The 18,604-nt window shown below is 40.7% G+C and overlaps 1 protein-coding gene across 7 annotated transcripts in view; it reads left to right on the top strand.

Annotated features, from left to right (window-relative positions):
- Positions 1-18,604, top strand: part of LOC117429245 (unconventional myosin-Va-like) — a 68,339-nt gene that overhangs the window by 36,672 nt on the left and 13,063 nt on the right. For 4 of the 7 annotated variants that reach the window (XM_058995154.1, XM_058995159.1, XM_058995158.1 and 1 more), the window contains exons 13-29: positions 112-237; positions 1,543-1,626; positions 5,704-5,856; positions 6,535-6,632; positions 7,118-7,204; positions 7,549-7,657; positions 8,672-8,883; positions 8,973-9,129; positions 10,052-10,291; positions 11,213-11,461; positions 11,846-11,939; positions 12,172-12,320; positions 13,355-13,468; positions 13,583-13,720; positions 14,123-14,179; positions 14,755-14,982; positions 16,643-16,743. In XM_058995154.1, coding sequence (XP_058851137.1) covers positions 112-237; positions 1,543-1,626; positions 5,704-5,856; positions 6,535-6,632; positions 7,118-7,204; positions 7,549-7,657; positions 8,672-8,883; positions 8,973-9,129; positions 10,052-10,291; positions 11,213-11,461; positions 11,846-11,939; positions 12,172-12,320; positions 13,355-13,468; positions 13,583-13,720; positions 14,123-14,179; positions 14,755-14,982; positions 16,643-16,743 — 2,396 coding nt within the window. Of the gene's footprint in view, positions 1-111; positions 238-1,542; positions 1,627-5,703; positions 5,857-6,534; positions 6,633-7,117; positions 7,205-7,548; positions 7,658-8,671; positions 8,884-8,972; positions 9,130-10,051; positions 10,292-11,212; positions 11,462-11,845; positions 11,940-12,171; positions 12,321-13,354; positions 13,469-13,582; positions 13,721-14,122; positions 14,180-14,754; positions 14,983-16,642; positions 16,744-18,155; positions 18,213-18,604 lie in introns of all 7 variants that reach the window. The other 3 variants (XM_058995156.1, XM_058995153.1, XM_058995155.1) reach the window with 1 other exon arrangement.

Raw genomic sequence — 18,604 nt, 5'->3', positions numbered from 1 at the left:
GTAAGTCTTCTGGTATGTTTAAGAAAACGCATTATTAGAATGTCAAGTACAGGGATTTAAAATGGGTGGTTGCATCAAGTCTCATAACCATTTTTCTCCTTCCCTGTCCAGATGCCAAAAGGATCTGATGATACCTGGGCCCAGAAGTTATATAACACTCACTTGAACAAGTGTGCGCTGTTCCATAAACCTCGCCTCTCAAATAAAGCTTTTATTATCCAGCACTTTGCTGACAAGGTAAGGGATTTCCTCCTAAGACATGCCTCGAAGTTTGCCATTCAGTGCTTTTTCCTTCTGTAGCAAGTTTGTGAAGAAGCTAGAAGAGTTGCACTAACTAAGGTTTTCTGTGCAGGTTATTGTCAAATACAGTATATAGATTTACTTATAGGCCCAACAGAGGATTCATGTCCCGAGTGACCAGGCATTCTGTAGTGGAGGCGTCTGTCTGTACATCCGCCACACAAAATTGCTCAAGGCATTCTTTATTTATTGTAGTTAATCAGAATCTGGGGTTCTGTTTCTTTGTTCAGCCGTGGTAGAAATGTATGTTACTAACACACTGTTACACGGTGGCCGTAAGATAATAACCCTACTGCTTCTCTAAACAACCTAGAGCTTTAGAGTACACTTGTATTCCTGGTCTTGACGAGATGAAACTTGAAAAGAATAATGACACTTGCATGGCTAACAGTCTGCGCCCAAGCCTGTTTTAGCTTGGCTGCGTATCACATTTCCACATGTGTGATCCTGGTTTGTGACACTGTAATTGACCACACTGGCTGATAAGGCTAGCACATTTCTAATACGTGAGAATTTCCAAAATTTTAGAACACTTTTTGAACCTGTTTTGACAAAAACATTGCTCATCTAGTCAGTTCTAAGATGGCCTTTACAAAATATACTGCAGTTCTTTAAGTGGAATTACTTTTCTAAACTGCTGAATTACTTGGCAGCTTGAGTTTAGAGCATTGCTGATGTTAGTGTGCACAAGAGATGATTTAAGTGCTGATTTACATGAATCTTTAATGCGCACGCGTTGAGGTAATGTGTGTGTGTAACTAGAATAAATAAGGGTTTTTATACTGCACTTATTTATTTAATGTTGCCCTTGCTGTTACTTCACCCTCACACAGTTACACAGGGACCGCACCTGAATTCAGATGCTGGTATTGTCAGCCCCTAAATTTGCTGCTTATACAAAATACAGTTGAAAACAAAATGTTTGTTCGGCCATCCTACAGTCCTAACCAGGGCTTGAAATTGATTTGATCTCGAAGTATTGCTGATGGAAGCGAGTCTGAAGCATTCTGACCTGGAGAGATTTGTCTCGGTCTTCTGTTCCGTCAGCTGATATGGAGACCTATTAAAATCCTTGTGGGATCTGTTCTACAATCAAACCCTAAAACACTGTACACTGTACGCCTTGTGTCTTTAAGAGACCCACTTGTCTGCTTTAATGTCCATGAAGTGATATTCACAGAACTGACTTCTTGACCCCTGCTATAAATAGTAAAGTTTTTTTTTTCCCTTGCCCCACTCTAGGTTGAATACCAATGTGATGGGTTTTTAGAGAAGAATAAAGACACGGTCAATGAAGAGCAGATTACTGTGCTGAAAACAAGCAAGGTTTGTATCCCCAGAGAGTGGTCTGCTTTATCACAGTTTGATCATCTAGTTTTTAATTGGGTGGATTTGGTTTTAAGGAAAAAAAGCATGCAAGAGGCTATAGCGGTATATTATATTGAACGTCTGCTTTTCCCATTGAGATGTAATTATATTTAATGCCTGTGCAATTTGAAGTAGTGATACAACCTCCAGTGTGAGGGCTGTCTCACGGAGGTCAAGTACTATTGCACCGCCTGCTGGTCATGTGATGCATTGACGTATTCAGTCATACATGTTTATGTACTGTAGACTAGAGGGAGAAGCATGCATTGAGGTCAATGTAAAGAATTGAAAACTCCAATGTGACAGGTGTCATTGTGATACGTATAAAATTGTTGTTATGCTTAAAATACACTTGTCTCACAGACGTGATGGTCATTGGAACTGTGTGTGTTTGTCACACAGTTCTAATGCAAGTGAATGGACGAGACCCCTGAATAGCCAGCCACCTGTCTTTAGCAGCCAAAAATGGTTTTGCCTGATATGAACTCTCTCATACATGTGTTTTTATATATAAAGGATCATATAAGGAGCATATATATATATATATATATATATATATATATATATATATATATATATATATATTGTAAAAGAACTCACCCACTCGGGTTCGTTGCCCCTTTAAAAGTACGACCCAGGACACAGAAAATGGAGTTTTTAAGCGCAGACGCGCTATATTTTTAATAAACACAAAAATAAACAAAACACAAACAAACACCTAACTCCCACTGGAGCGCTAACTAAACAGGTTTTTCCCTTACTACCTTGCAGGACGGCTAAGCCGTTTACCTGACACCGAACACAAACGCTAACACAGCACTTATTTCTTCTGACTGCTCGGAAGCAGAGCACCTCTCTTCTGCTTCCTTCTACTCAGCAGCCCTGTGCAGACAAGCTGCACGTCTTAAATACCCCGGTGCGGGTGATAATTAATCAATAAACAAATTAACAAAACAATAAAACAATTAAACAAAACAATAAGACAATTAAGAAATCAAATGAAACAATAAAGCAACACAAATCAAAACTGCATTACCCTCGCAGGGAGGTTTTAACCCCCTCCCTGCTGTCTCTCACAACCCTCTATCCTCACAATATATATATATATATATATATATATATATATATATATATATATATATATATATATATATATATATATATATATGCATATATGATGCACATATATCAGTTCTATGAGGGCATGTCTGGTTATATTTGATCTATTTGACACAAGGTGGAAAAATATGTCAACTTTTAGTGATGGCATATTCTATTTTAGTATATCCCTTTTTCAATGAAGGATGGGGTCTAGTTTACTAAAACATCATCCATACTTCAGTTACTTTTTTTACTGAACAGTAGACCCTCGATTTATACTGTTGTTCTGATTGAGCTTCCAGCTTTTCTTATCTGTGAGGAGCTCAAATTGTTTATTCAGTTATTGGGATTCTGCACTCTTGTCTTTAGCCTTCGTGCTGTCGTTCTGCAGGCTCCAGCTGTACACACAGGTTTATAAATCTACCAGGAAACAGGCATAAGCCTTTAAATCCACTATTTTGATCCCTGCACTGGTTGGTCGTCTAAAGATGAAGGACAGACTGAAATAATCTTTTGTTTTCTGTAAACAGTTGTTTTAATAAACTCATGGAAGGGGAAGCTTGCTCACTGATATATATTTTACTCTAAAAAGCTCTTATAAAACTGGGGCTTGCAAAAAGGAACAGAGCCATCAAGAGGAAGGACCTTTGACCCTAGACCCCCCGTGTGACCTCCATTGTGTAGGTTCCATGAGACATGTTTGCTTTACAGCACGTTGTTTAACTGTTATTGTTGTGTTGTGTCCTAAATACATGCATAATAGTAACTCTATAAACCAGTCCTTGTGGGTAAATCATCCATGTCCGTGTTTCTTCCGTGATGTTCTGTGGTCATATCGGACCCCCGCAGAAAACCCTTCATCAACTTTTCACTGACATTGGGTACGAGGAGTGATGTGCTGCTGCCATCCAGCCCATTTCATTGTGATTCCCTTCACTGCTTCCCTTCATGTTGCCTTCTATTGGGCAACCCTATGCTTGACACCATTTATCTGAATTGGAACTGATGGCTGGTGGCTTAAGGGTTATAAGGGGTTGAACAGAGCATGTATTATTTACAATATATAATATATAACTATCTTTTGAGATTCATGCTTTTAATTAATCTTTCTTCCCACTTGGTGTTCCTTGGTTCTGTATCTTCCAACTTGAATTCCTTGTTCCACAGAAGGTAAACCTGAGTGTTCATACAAGCTGCACATTCTGTTTTTAACCAACTCACTGGAATATGTCTAATACCTCGTTCTGCTGCATCACTGCAGTTGCATACATGTGTACATGGGCAGCCAGTCTGGGTGCTGTGCCCTGTTGTAATATGCATGACTTAGTGAGCAGCTGGTCGGGGGGAGGGGAGGGGGGAGGGGGGAGGGGAGTGGAAGGTTTGTTTTAATTTTAAAATACCTCACTGTGTTTTGCAGCATGTTCTAGCTTTCTGTAGGCTTTTTGCTGTTGACCATTTTCGCTTAAAGCATGGGCTGTAAATTAGTAACTATTAACTATAAACTTGGCTTTAATATACACCTTAAAGAAAACTGGGAATAATTTAGATTTCCGGTTCTGTATTGCTTTCTTTATGAGCAATATAGTATGGATTTATACAATAATGACACAGTAATTGTGACTTTATACCGTCTCCTGACTGGACGCTGCAGTTGATGCGTCCTGGAGATGCAGCAAGGGTAACACTTTAGCTGTGAAAATGTCAATTGTAACAATTAATTTATTCCCTGTGTGAATAACATGACTCATATGCTAATTGTACAACATGCTAAGTATACAGTATCCCTTTTAATATGAAAGATTTGCTCTAGCATTTCCAGAAGGTTCTCAAAGCAAAAAATATGATTTTTGGCAAAGCACATTGTTTTTAAAAGTGTATTTTTTACACATTTTCATGTTTAAATACTGGTCATGTCATTGTTAAGAATAAGGCACCCCATAGGTTATTGGAATTCTCTAAATGTGCTTAAAAGGGATTCTGTTTTGCTTTTTAACAGCAGTTTAACATGCTAAATGTTTTTTTTTTTTAAATGGTCTCTATTTGAGCAGGTGAGTTCTAATTAATGCAGTTATACACGCTGTCATACCTGTTCAAGGAGACAGTCTAGTCTAGTCTAGTCTAGTCTAGTCTAGTCTAGTCTAGTCTAGGATTGGTCGTACAGAATTAAATGAGAACATTGATATTTTAACAGTATCGAATTGGTCATCAACCCCAAAACTGTGTCAGTCACATAGCTCACAGCATCATTTCTGAAACCTTTCCAGGAATCTTGATGACATTAATACATTCCTTCCTGGATCACAAACTGTGTTTATTTTGTTATGGATGGATCCTTTTATATACTACCAAGTGCCTCAGCAAGAGAAGCTAGGGCTATGATCTGCAGTGGTTTTAAGGGAAGATAAATAAAACATTATTTTTAAACAGTTTAATAATCAGCGTGGGTCTCTGAAGAAAACTAACAAATATTTTTAGATAGTTTATGCATCTTTTGCATCAAGTTTCATGTGCACAATATTTAAAAATTATTCATATAAATTGTGTGCGACAAGCCTGTCTGTTACATAGAAGAGCACCTTTCTGTTCACATTCACATTTTTGCTAGGTGTATGTATATTATCAACAGACAGATAAGAGGGCATGGTCTGGCGCATTTTAGGTGCAAAAAAAAAAAAAAAACATAAAAGACTAAAAGCATAAATCCAGTTAATTAAAAAGCAACCCCAAGCATGCACCCTTTCTCGTTCATAATAAAAAAAAAAATACAACATGAATTTTACTGACGCAGGCATCCAGGACGAATCACCAAGACATTTGGCTCCCTAAACAGATTTCCCAGATTCATGTACACTATGGGATAACTCAACTGCTATACTGTAGAATATCGGTTATTATTCTCATAAACCTGTTGTAACTTGTGTTTGTTATTTTTAGTTTGAGTTACTAGTGGAGCTGTTTCAGGATGAGGAGAAGGCGACCACCCCGACAGGGCCCCCGCCAGGCGGTCGCACTCGACTCAGCATCAAACAGACCAAAACACGCCCTGGACAAACCAGCCGGGACCACAAGAAAACCGTGGGGCTTCAAGTAAGGCCATTGAGTTAGTGATAAATGTGTCTGTGTTGGATAGGGAAACTACCCCCCACCCCCCATGTTTTTTTTAGTGGTTTGGAGTTGTTATTCCAATATTGAGTTAGTATCATTTTTTCTCTATGTCTGACTTTAGCCGCTCTGAGCGGCTTTGTCTGAAGAATCCTGGGAAGTGCTGGGACATTGTCATGTGATCTGAATGGAATGAGGAAGTCCCGGCACTTAGGATTCTCCAGATAAGCTGAGAGCAGGTAAATGCAGCTTTGGAGACACAAGGATACCAACTCAGTCATGGAGAAACAGAACCACTCCGAACAAACACAATAAAATAGTAAAGGGGAAAAAAATGAAGATGACATTTGAAGCTACTGACTCTTCACTAAATTCAAGGGCTAAAAGAAAGCCAGGTATTGCTGTTAAAACTGCTGTTTGTGATAGACCTGATGATTACCGGTACAGTTATTCTTGCACTTTTAATTATTCCTGCCATTTAAAAGGTATGTCACTTATTTCTCCTGCAGTGTTTTCCAGTGTTTAATCTAAACACATTGTTCATTAGCATCAGCACTAAATAAAGGCGAGGGAGAGAAAGTAGGCAGGGTTCTTAAACAATTACAGACAGCGTGTTTGCATTTAACGATTCCAAATGTAATATTATTGTATTTATTTTTGCAGTTTCGTAATTCTCTTCAGTTGCTAATGGATACGCTCAATGCTACCACCCCCCACTACGTGCGCTGCATCAAACCGAATGATAACAAACACCCCTTCACGTAAGCTAATCTAATGCTGCCTTCACCTTCTGCTGTGACAGTCAGTACTGCCAAGTAAGGAATAATGCAAGCTTGTGCCACAGCACAGCACTGTCGTTGGGTTAAAGCTGTATACATTAAGAAGCATGTTCAGTTATAGTTCATTTTCAATACTGATAATTCCCCAAATAGTTTATTTTTCAGTGATTACAGATAGTACTCAAGGTGGATTGCAATAGATGGTGGACCTGCCATTTTGATGTTGTTTACATTTTGTACTTGCATTTCTCTTTAATAGAAACAATACCACAAAGCTGATTCCAACTCAAGTGGTTTTGCACAGAAAACAAAAGTAATTGTGTTACTAAGAAAAAAAAACACGGTGGCAAGACGGCTGCTAGCACTGTAGGGTTTTTGAGTAGGTCTAAATACATGAAGGTGTATTCAGTACAGTATATAGAAAGAGAAATAGTCTGAACCGTCATCCTGTTTTTCTATTCAAACAGGTTTGATCCCAGTAGAGCTGTGCAGCAGCTCCGAGCTTGTGGTGTCCTGGAAACAATCCGGATCTCTGCTGCAGGCTTCCCATCCAGGTACAGTGTGGTTACATTAAATTGTGCTCGGTGCGTTCACTGAATAGTGATCACATGACTGATGAACTGTAGAAGTGAGAGAACCATTCCCCAGCTCCATGCGTTCCCAACTCCCCCAGCTGTTCTCAGTATGGAGCGATACTAAAACGAAATTCTTTGATCAGAAGTCTTTTTCTACTTTTGGTTTTGAATTTTGTTTTGGTGTTACTACAGATCTTGTCGTTGAGTGTTTTGTAGTACAGGACCTGATTCTTTGGAGCGCTTCTAATGGGATTGGTCCTCTGTGTGTAAAGTTACCGCAGCTTTCCGGTTCCTCGCCTAACCCTGTGTTGTTTCTCTGCCAGGTGGACGTATCAGGAGTTTTTTAGCCGCTACCGTGTTCTTATGAAGCAAAAGGATGTGTTGAACGACAGGAGGCTAACGTGTAGGAATGTCTTAGAGAAACTGATCAAGGTAAACCTCAATATTGTAAAAACAAGGGTGACGCTTCACAGTGACGTTGAATGGGAGTGTATAGGAGCAGTCCTCCAGTCGGGAATCACAGGGCCATATCCGTTATTCATTAACGTTGCTGGAAGACGCTTTAAAACTTTGACCCTTAAGGGCAAAGATTTGATATCTCAGAGCTTTGCATTTCAGTCCTCAATAGCTACCTTGCCTCAAGATTATGCAGCGTTTATGGACGAGTTTGCTGTGATAAACAATAAAAAAATACAGGTAGTCATTGTTTTTTTGGGTACTTTTTTAAATGTAATACTCAAACTGTTTATTATTGTAGGTCTTTGGGTGTAACAAGCAATTACATTTTGCCTTCCCCTTCCATTCCATAATTGGCAGCAATACTCCATTTTGCTAGTTAACTCTTTTTAGTGTGCATGGCTTCTGCTTCTGTGCAGGGGAGTTTTAAAATGTAATTAGCACTGGGTATATGGAGAGCTATTCATAGCATGCAAATCTTTTTAAAGCTCACCTATTTTTGTCAACTGGGCAACATAGGCAGGAGCTGGTGATCTCAGTCTTCAGGTACTATTTACATTCACTTTATTTATGACAGGATGTGTTTTTTTTTTGTGGACACGGCTATTCATAGTTAATATGAGAGGTGGTTGTATGAAGATTCAGTTGCACATCCAGTAGGACATCCAAGTCCAGGCGTACAATAGTGTATTAAAAGTCAATAAGGATAGAAAGTGTTTCTGTATCTCAGCTGCACATGATTCTGGTACTGTCCTCTACAGTCATAAGGAGGGGGGTTGTCCCTTGGGGAAAGAAAAAATAGATTGTGAGGTATCTTGCAGGTATCCTGCCGCAGCATAGCCAGCTTCCCAACCAGGAGGAGAAAACTAGTGGCTGTGGGTGAGCTCATGGCTGCACCACTCCCAACACTCCCAGCAGGTGTCGCTATTGGGTCTTTTTGTGGAGTCCTACTTAAGGATTGCCTTACACTAAATGTTATGTTATTTGCAGGATCAAGACAAGTATCAGTTTGGTAAAACAAAGATTTTCTTCCGGGCCGGGCAAGTGGCCTACCTGGAGAAACTACGAGCTGACAAGCTGCGCGTCGCCTGCATCCGCATCCAGAAGACCATTCGCAGCTGGCTGCTGCGCAAAAAGTACCTGCGCATGCGGAGCGCAGCAATCACCATCCAGAGATACGTCCGCGGCTACCAGGCACGATGGTAAGGGACTTGTGGTTATAGAAGAGCCTTCGAATCGGCTGTTTCGCCTGCTGATGTTGCTGTGCCTTCTTCCTCTCCCTCTCCTATAGCCTTGCCAAGTTCCTGCGCCGGACCCAGGCTGCCATCACCATCCAGAAGTTTCAGCGCATGTACAGGGAGCGCAAGAGGTACCGGCGCATGCAGGCCGCGTCTCTCGTCGTACAGTGCATGCTGCGAGCGTACATGGCCCGGCAGAAGTACCAGGCGGTAAGAAGCTACTCTCTCGATCGCTCTCATTTTTTTTTTTCAGCAGTACTGTATAGAGGACTAGCTATAATCTGCATGCTGTTTTGGTATTGGCATTATAGTTCTGCCAGTCTAGGAAGGAGTGGCTGTTGAATTTGTTTGCCCTCTGGGTAGGTGTCTAGTTTGCCCCAGATATTAAACCGTTTAAGTGGAGTTTTTGGAAGGTGCCAGTGTCTGATAAACTGTTGACCTTCTCCAAAAGATAACCTAAAACTGATGAAGCCCAATTTATAAAGTTGACTACTTGGTAATTGCCTGAGAATAGTCACTTATATCGAATTGGCTATAGTTACTGTGAGTTTGAATCAATCCACAGTTTTTAGTTAAATTGTATTATTCATCTATTAAAATAAGGACTGTTGTCTTTTAATTTTTTTTTACGCCTTGAAGTACCTGGCCAGAATAAGCAGTCAACTACAATATGGTACAAACACTATCATAAATAACTTTGTCTAAATTACTTTATTTAAATAAATAAAATAGGGTCCATTTAAACCATTCCAAATTACTGGGATTTTTATCACAGTTTAAGAAGCTGAGAGTTAAGGTATAAATAAGGCAAGGTCGGTCAGATATAAACTGCACAGTGGCAGGGAGAGCGACGGACCCTCGTGTGTATTTATGTGTCTACGTGTGTTGGATGAGAGGACAGATATTTTAAGGTATCCCATAACAGTCGAGCCAGCAAAACTAACTTTGGGCAGGTGGTGAGAAACAACGACAGCTGTCCCAGTCCTAACTCTCTCTAACAGATCACTGTGAGGGTAATGGAGTTTGATAGGTCTGTCTCTGGAACAAAACAGGGAAAAAACAGTCTGTATAGTAATTTATAGGTTCCTAAATACTAATATTATTGTGTACTATCCACCCTCCACTACTACAGATGCTGCGGGAGCACAAAACTATCATTATCCAGAAGAGGGTACGAGGCTGGCTGGCCCGGCTGTATTACAAGAGGTCCCTGGAAGCTGTTGTTTACCTGCAGTGCTGCATCCGGCGCATGAGGGCCAGACGGGAGCTGAAGAAGCTGAAGATCGAGGCCCGCTCGGTGGAGCACTTCAAGAAGCTCAACATTGGCATGGAGAACAAGATCATGCAGCTGCAGCGCAAGGTGGATGAGCAGGTAAGCGTTTCCATGGGAACAGGGCCTAGAGGGTCGCTGTGGCCCACAACAGTTTGCCGTACACCGTGTGCTATCTGGAGCTGAAAGACACAATGACAGACAAGTTATTGGATAGTAATTTTTAGCAAGGTGCTACCGTGTAACGGGTTACTTTCTATATCACTGAGTATCTCTTTTTCTAGAGTTATTTATATCCTTGCTTAAGAGAAAGCTGTCTTGGAAGTGAAACTGTGAACTGTTGCCATTGAGCTATTCTTGTTTTTCTGTCTCATGCTTTTAATTACTTAGTCTTTTGAAATATTACTGGTCATTTCTAAATTGAACGTACTCCCTGTGTAAAATGTGCGTGACTGAGTACCCTTGAGTTTTTTTATCCCTTTTTTATAAGGCACATTTTTGTGTACTACGCTATCAGTAACACCATATTAAAACACCAAGGATAAATGTATTACCCAAATATTCTGTGCACCTTGTACAAAACTTACAATCCATATTTTTCCCAATATTTGTAAAAAGGAAAGTGTAATATTCTGAAAAGTACTATTCACATTTTATGTTAGAACAAGTATTTCATCATTGTCATTTATGAGAATGTGAAATAAGAAAACTAATGTTTTATGTGAAATGTTGGCATTTTCATGAATGAATCGCAATGAAAATGAGCTTGGTACACAAAGAACAGGGAGAGGTTGAATTATTTAGGAACTGTTGAATCAGATACCATATGAAATGGAATTTAAAATTCCCGAATATCCAAACTTTTTTATAACTCAACCCAATCACAGCAGTGTCCATTTATAGTCTTCCTGACTTGTTCACCTACTCTGTAGAAATGTTGTGGCTGATTGAAACTCAGCAGCATGCTCTCCTGTGTGGGCGTTATTACATGGTTGGTAAAGAGAATGCGGCCCTTGTTTCTAGCAAAAAGACAAGAAGGCCATGACGGAGCGTCTGAATAGTCTGGCAAACTCGTACTCTGTGGAGAGCGAGAAGCTTCGCAACGAGGTGGAGCGGCTGCGACTGACCGAGGAGGAGGCCAGGAACAACTCGAACCGCATCACCACCCTGCTGGAGGAGCTGGCCAGGCTGAAGAAGGAGCTGTGCGACACGCAGAGGGACAAGAGGATCATCGAGGAGTGGGCCGACAAGTACAAACTGGAAACCGAGCAGGTAGGAGCTTCGTGTCAGAACCTGGAGCTTCAGGGCTTGGCCAAGGCTGTTTGGTTCAAATTGTAGGACACTCTTGGAGACAACTTGCTTCTTCAAAAGTAATAATTTCTTTTAACAGTACATTACCCTTTAACCCTTCTGAACAGCCTTATTATTTTAATAAATAGAATTAAGACTTTTTTTAAAGCATGTGGTCAAATATAGTTCTGCAGCAAATAGTCTTTGGCACCTTTAACAAACGTTAGTTCCAGTTTCTTATTAAGCAAGTCCGGCTCCACTGAAATGCATCTCTTGAATATTTGGAATTTTGCAAAACCCTTATGTGAAACCTAATTGTTTTAATTAATTTGTTTAACTTGGCAGCCTGTTCTTTTCTGTTACTAGCTGGTGGCTGAGCTCAAGGAGCAGAACTCGCTTCTGAAGATAGAGAAAGATGACCTGAACCGCCTCATTCAAGAGCAGAACCAGGAGATGACAGGTACAAATGTGATATAAAGCAGCTTGAACATTTTTAACGTGTATTATACGTGGTATAATAACCACGGTCAGACTGTTATACAATTTAAGGGCTGCTCACTAAATTTGTTTTTAAAACGGCAAAGTTGGGTGATTAAATCCAAAAAAATCGACTAGATACTGGACTGTGAGCAAGCCCTGGGGCTGTGGTTCGGTTCCTTGCTGATTCTGGCTGTGCTCCCTATCTCTCACAGAGAAAATGGAGAAGGCGTTGGCAGAGGAAACCAAGCAGCTGGAGTGTGAGCTGAATGAAGAGCGCTCCCGATACCAGAACCTCCTGACCGAGCACCGGCGCCTAGAGGATCGCCATGACGACCTCAAGGAGGAGATGACGCTCATGGTGGTGAGCGAACCAAATAAGTTCCCTGCTGGATCAGGAATGTATAAAGAATTCTGTACTGGTCCCAAAGGTGTGAATTCATAGCCACTCTGTTTCTTATTCGTAGTTAGAAAAAAAAAAAAACACCTTTCAGAAAGGTTGTACAAGGCTGTGGCAGTGCATAAGTAATGCATAGGAGGTTGTGTGGTCCAGTGGTTAAAGAAAAGGGCTTGTAACCAGGAGGTCCCCGGTTCAAATCCCACCTCAGCCACTGACTCATTGTGTGACCCTGAGCAAGTCACTTAACCTCCTTGTGCTCCGTCTTTCGGGTGAGACGTAGTTGTAAGTGACTCTGCAGCTAATGCATAGTTCACACACCCTAGCCTCTGTAAGTCGCCTTGGATAAAGGCGTCTGCTAAATAATAATAATAATAATGTCAAGACTGAATTCTGAGAAGCTAGTTAGAATTGTGTAAAAATGAAAAATGTATTCAGGGTAGGAGCAAGGAGAATTGAGGCTTTAAAAAATATATATACAGGTCTTAACAGTATAACATCCCTTGACTCTATAATCATTGCATTCATCTACATTTATGGCACTGTTTGTGCCGTGGTTTAGAAAATGTGTTGAAATTGCATTTCATTGTCTCTCGTCAGTTTAAGTAGCGTATGAATTGCATTAAGAACTGCAGCATATTTTTTTATCTGCTGATGAACTAATTGCTGCTCTTTGTGTTGCTGTCATGTCATGACCCCCTTGTAAAAAATAATTTGGTCTCAATTGTTTCTTTTCTGGTGATGAAAATCATTCTGCTTCTCAAAATCCCAGCTGTAGAAAAACAGTGTTGTGCCCTCCCCAGAATTCTAGCGAAAAATACTTTTACGATTCTCGCCAATGTGGTTTGGATTTGTAAGGTAGTGTAATTTCTGTTGTTGCTCTGTAGCTGTTTCCTAACTCCTCTGTAGTACTTGTTCAAGGACACAGTGACTGAGTGCTTTGTGAACTGCTGTGGGACTATTTTTGTATGTAGTATCAAATGTGTTGGTCTGTTTCACAGAACATTCCTAAGCCAGGCCACAGGAGGACAGACTCCACTCACAGCAGCAATGAGTCTGAGTATACATACAACTCTGAATTCGCTGAGCCCGAGGAGAACGCACGGGGAGCTGAGGTAAGGAATACTTATGTTTTTATATGAGGTACCATCCTCCATTTTCTGACATCCCATCTCGTTTCCCCTCCTGTGGCCTGCTTCTAACCTCTCTTTCTCGGGGTGATTTTGCAGGATGTTACCAAGGCTCCTCTGGACATGTCCCTGTTCCTGAAGCTGCAGAAGAGGGTGACGGAGCTGGAGCAGGAGAAGCAGTCCTTGCAGAACGAGTTGGACAAGAAAGAGGAGCAGGCTTACAGGGCCAGGGCCAGGGTAAGGATGGACAGCCGAGTGCGATGACCCCAGAGGCTGCAGAAAATACCAGCTGTGCACCCCTATGAGAGCCTGCGCCTCCCTATGAGAGCCTGCGCCTTTGGGGGTTTAATGCCTGCATGTTGGTGTTCACCCAAGGCATGTAATATAAATACAAGGATTGCTGCATTAACCAGAAGAATAACTTGTGTCCGTTTTTGTTTTTTTAATAATGCAGAGGGTGACTGATAGTCAGTAGTGATATATGGCTGTGGCGTTAAATAATCTAACTTTATTGATGCTGGAGGAAACCACTGCTGGTTTTATAAAAGTGTTTGTCCCGGAGATGAGGATTAATCATGTTTGAAGGTGCAGGGGTTTGTTTTCCACCTTTTTCCTCATCTGTTTTTCTTTTCACTGAAGGAGGAAGATGAGCAGAACAGGGCGAGAGGGGCAGAGCTGGAATACGAGTCTCTCAAGGTGAAGGGGGTGGGGATTTCAGTCTCTCTGTGGGGGATAGTTAGGTAGACATGATAATGTGATAGTCAGAAACAACTCAGAGGACCGGCGCCAGGATGTTTTAATACCAGCCAGAGATTTATAGATCAAAGATTGAGGTCGACCTATAAAAAGTGAGTTACAGTAGTCCAGTCTAGACAACACAAATGCATCCTGACTGCAGCACATTCTTTAACCATATAAGGATTTGAAAAGGTGAGGTACATTGTCACTAAGGGTGTACAGCTGTGAGTTCTGTCCCCTCTGAAACTGTAAATGGGAAATCTGTATGAAAATGTCAGAGTTGCAGTGAGACAAGAATTACAGTTGCACACCCTAGTGGTCATTTCTGAAATATCGCTTTTAAAAGTATTTTTTAAAGATGCACCCCCGTGGACGAAAAGGGAAATTAGTTAGGAAGCCTTCTAAGCTGAAACAGCACTGGTGAATGAAACACAACACACATAACAGGATAATAAGGAGTTAAGAAATGTAGATGGCGTGAATCTGGACTTTTAGCGGTGGGGTTCGTTAGAACGTTCTGCTTCATTCTGCAGCGTCAGGAACTGGACTCGGAGAACAAGAAGCTGAAGAATGATTTGAACGAGCTCCGTAAAGCTCTGTCTGAGAAGTCTCCCCCAGGGGTCACAGCGCCGGGCTCCCCTGCCTACAAGGTCATCATGGAGCAGCTCAACTCCTCCAACGAGGAGCTGGAGGTCCGCAAGGAGGAGGTGCTCATCCTCCGCTCCCAGCTGGTCAGCCAGAAGGAAGCCGTTCATCAGAAGGTATGCCAAGGAAATGAAATGCTGCAGTCACATTATCATCGTAATGGATCATAGGGGTTGGGACCATACTGACTATAGTATATATGTTTTTTTTTTCAGTAGATCTTTTTCAAAAGTAAAAATAAAATAAAACGATCCACTGTGCTGTGTCTTTTCCGATGTGTCAGTGTTCAAATACTGTTCAACTAAAGGTAGGCAATTCTGGTCCACTTTGAAGTTGAACAGGATTAATTAAATAATGGAACAGCTGTTGACAACTAGAGTTGCCAAGCACTGTTTAAGATGAGATAATAGGAACCTTTAGAAGGAGGATGTGCGGTCCAGCGGTTAAAGAAAAGGGCAGGAGGTCCCTGGTTCAAATCCTAGCTCACCCAGTGACTCATTGTGTGACCCAGAGCAAGTCGCTTAACCTCCTTGTGCTCCATCTTTCGGGTGAGACGTTATTGTAAGTGACTCTGCAGCTGATGCATAGTTTACACACCCTAGTCTCTGTAAGTCGCCTTGGATAAAGGCATCTGCTAAATAAACAAATATTAACAACAAATAATAATAACCCACTCCTCTGCTGTTGGGAGTTTATAGGACGCTTCACATTAAAATCAGGCCTATGGAAATTATTATTATTATTATTATTATTATTATGTTTTTTTTAACCTTGGTGTGCTGTATGGTGATGTGCTCAGTTGACAGTACCTTTTAATTGTTGCTTTTATGTTTTTATTCTTTCCTTCCATCAATTCCTTGCGTCCAGGAGAACAAGGTAAATCCGTTTTTTCCTGCTGATGTTCTAAGCTTTGGTTGGAATTGTGCTTTCTCCACTCTGCATGAGCTAGCTAACCGTCACGCACGTGCAGCCCAGTCTCTGTTGTTCGAGCTTGAGAAACAGGAAATTAAAAACCAGAGCTGCTTTCAGTGGGCATAGTAGCAGCTGTCTTTTGCTTGACCTGATGATTGTTAAATCTCCTAACAAGTCTTCCAGTTTATTTAAGTGTAAATATGAAGCTAACAAGCTACACCTGTGAATGTCAAAAGGAAAATGAGTGAGCACCGTTAATGTCCCTTTTCTTTACCAGTAGTCCTGTAGTCTCTTAACTGTGTACCATAAGTATGCCACTCTTACGGGAAAACAAAAGCTCCTTGTTTTATCACACTCTCGTTCTTTTCTCTTGCTTGGCCACACTGAGCCCTTTCATTGTATTTGTATCTGTGCCTCGCTGTCATTTGTCTTGTCAACTGCCTGCTGTTAAAGAAAAAATGCAGGCATGATCATTAAGTTGTGTTATTGCCTTAAGACTTGCCAGACTGTTTTATGTGAAGCTTGTTCTTGATTATGTTACACAGTGCTGTCAGATTCCAATATTGCAGCATGGGCATATAACTGATATGCATTTAAATGACATGATTCCCAATTCTTTCATCCTCTCTTCCTGCTGTACCCCCGCTGCACTATGACGTTCCTGATTGGTTGTTTTATCTGCCACTCATGTTTACAACAGTTCTGCAAAACTGTCATTGCTTTGGTGCAGCCGTTTCTCTTGGAATAGTAAAGATTGTAACCTTTGTACACTTCCCTTCTGTACTCTCAATCTTTATTACACCAGAATTCACCTGTAATGTGGTTAGAAAAAGAAAGCGTGCTCATTCCTGTCTCCTCTCATAGCAAACCATGACAGAAGCCATGCCCTGCATGGAGGACGTACGCAAGATGAAGGATGCTGGAGAAATAACTCAAGCATACATAGCCTTGAAAGAAAGCAACAGGTACACTTTCAGCTTGTTTTTTGTTCGTGCAAGGCCTTCGATGAAATGCTCATGTCTGTTTTTATTTGACACGTGAGCAACCATTTTCATTGTGGTGCTTATTTTAGTTGAGTGACTCTTTTGTTTCTTTCAGAATTCATTCATTTATCAAAGTTCCTGGAGCCATTGTGTGTACATACCATCGCATGGCACTAAAGTGACTATAGTGCTTGGGTTTAATATTTAAAAAAGAGCTTTGTTTAAGATTATATTTCTGGGACGATAAACTACATTATGTAGAAGAGTATCACAACATAGACACCTGCACAAACAATGACAGCTAATCTGAGCATGAAAATGATGAGTATACAAACAGTAATAAAATAATGCAAAGTTTACTTAAACCCCTCCATATTTAATTATCTCTTCCCTCATGCTTGTAATTCTTGAAATTAGTAAAGGGGCAAATTGCAGCTGTGTTTGCAGCTCAAAAACAGAGCTCACAATCTGATGGTCACATGCAAACCTTTTAACTCTCCTTGCTTCTTTCAGATTCTTTTGAAATCGTATCTACACAAGTCATATCTAGAATTAATAGGTGTTTATTTGTGAACTCCAGCAGTATCCGTTAGACCTTTCAGGTTTAATGAGCAATTTCTTCAGTAATTCTCCAATCTTATTTGTCTCATGTCTCATTTCCACATTCCAAAGAATCATGTCAATAATCTCAATAGTCAAAAGTCAATAATTCTGTAAACTACATTTTTGTACAGTTTGTACATAAACAGCGCTTTAACTAAACAGTCAGTCCCCAGCAGAGGATGTAAAATCTAATTAGATTGTCATGGAAAAAAAAAATCGTGAATCGCCTTTTGTAATGCGACTATAGCAATTTTTAGCACCCAATGTAATTTAAATTCTCCTAATTTAAAATGATTTTCATTTACAATTTGACAAACCAGTAGCCTCCTCAGCTACTTTTGTGCTAAACTCATCTGAAAGAGGATTATGATCTTCCTGGTGTCTTTTGTGATTTGCTGGTTTAAAGCGGCAGGGCTTCCAAACATAGCCACACCCCTTACAACCAGTTACACTGGATCAGAAAGAATGCCATGCTAGAGTCATTATGGCCACTTTAAGGAAATCTCTGCACCAAAATGAAACTGCTGAGGAAGGATCATCGACTTGCAAAGCTTAATCCATTCATGTTTTAGAGGCCTTACAATATTTGAATTCCCTAATGTCCAAATAGTATGAGGTTAGCATGTCTTTCTAATGTTTCTTTACAGGTGCTTTGTGATACCATAAGATACTGTAATCAATATGCTCACACCTGGAACATCACAGGCTTCTGGGAAGTGGGGACTTCCAGTGTAGTAGTATGTGGGGGTTCCATTAAACATATTGTGTATCTTATTCTTTGTTTCGTCCAGATCACCAAAGTTCACCTCTAAGCCTGTTGCAGTCAGTGATCTCATGAGTAGGATAAGGTAACACATTGAGAAAAACCAGTGTCAGTGCATCGTGCATGAACATGACATTCTTAAAGGAGGGAAAGAAACAAGTGCATTCTCGCCTTTGTTTTCCCCACAGGCTTGTTTTGAGGAGTAGGCCATTCATTTATACATGCATGACTTGAGTGAAATGTAAATGAGGCTGCACTTTAAGAATGGCTGCTCGGATGTTTTAAACCTTGCCAATGTACTAGACTCTAACCCCCCTTGTGTGGTGTAAGAACAAATGGGATTCTGAAGGGGGAAAAAACAATAGATCTACCTGTAGACAAGGGTATACTGTATTGTAACAAATTACAAATAATAACGGAGACACAGATGCTGTAACCTGCTAATAATCGATCCGGAGTCCCCTGAAAACAAGTTAA

Source organism: Acipenser ruthenus, chromosome 21 (genome assembly GCF_902713425.1).
Source record: "Acipenser ruthenus chromosome 21, fAciRut3.2 maternal haplotype, whole genome shotgun sequence".
Classification (NCBI taxonomy): domain Eukaryota; kingdom Metazoa; phylum Chordata; class Actinopteri; order Acipenseriformes; family Acipenseridae; genus Acipenser; species Acipenser ruthenus.
The sequence above is the reverse complement of the archived record's forward strand: the minus strand, read 5'-3'. Positions and strand labels throughout refer to the sequence as shown.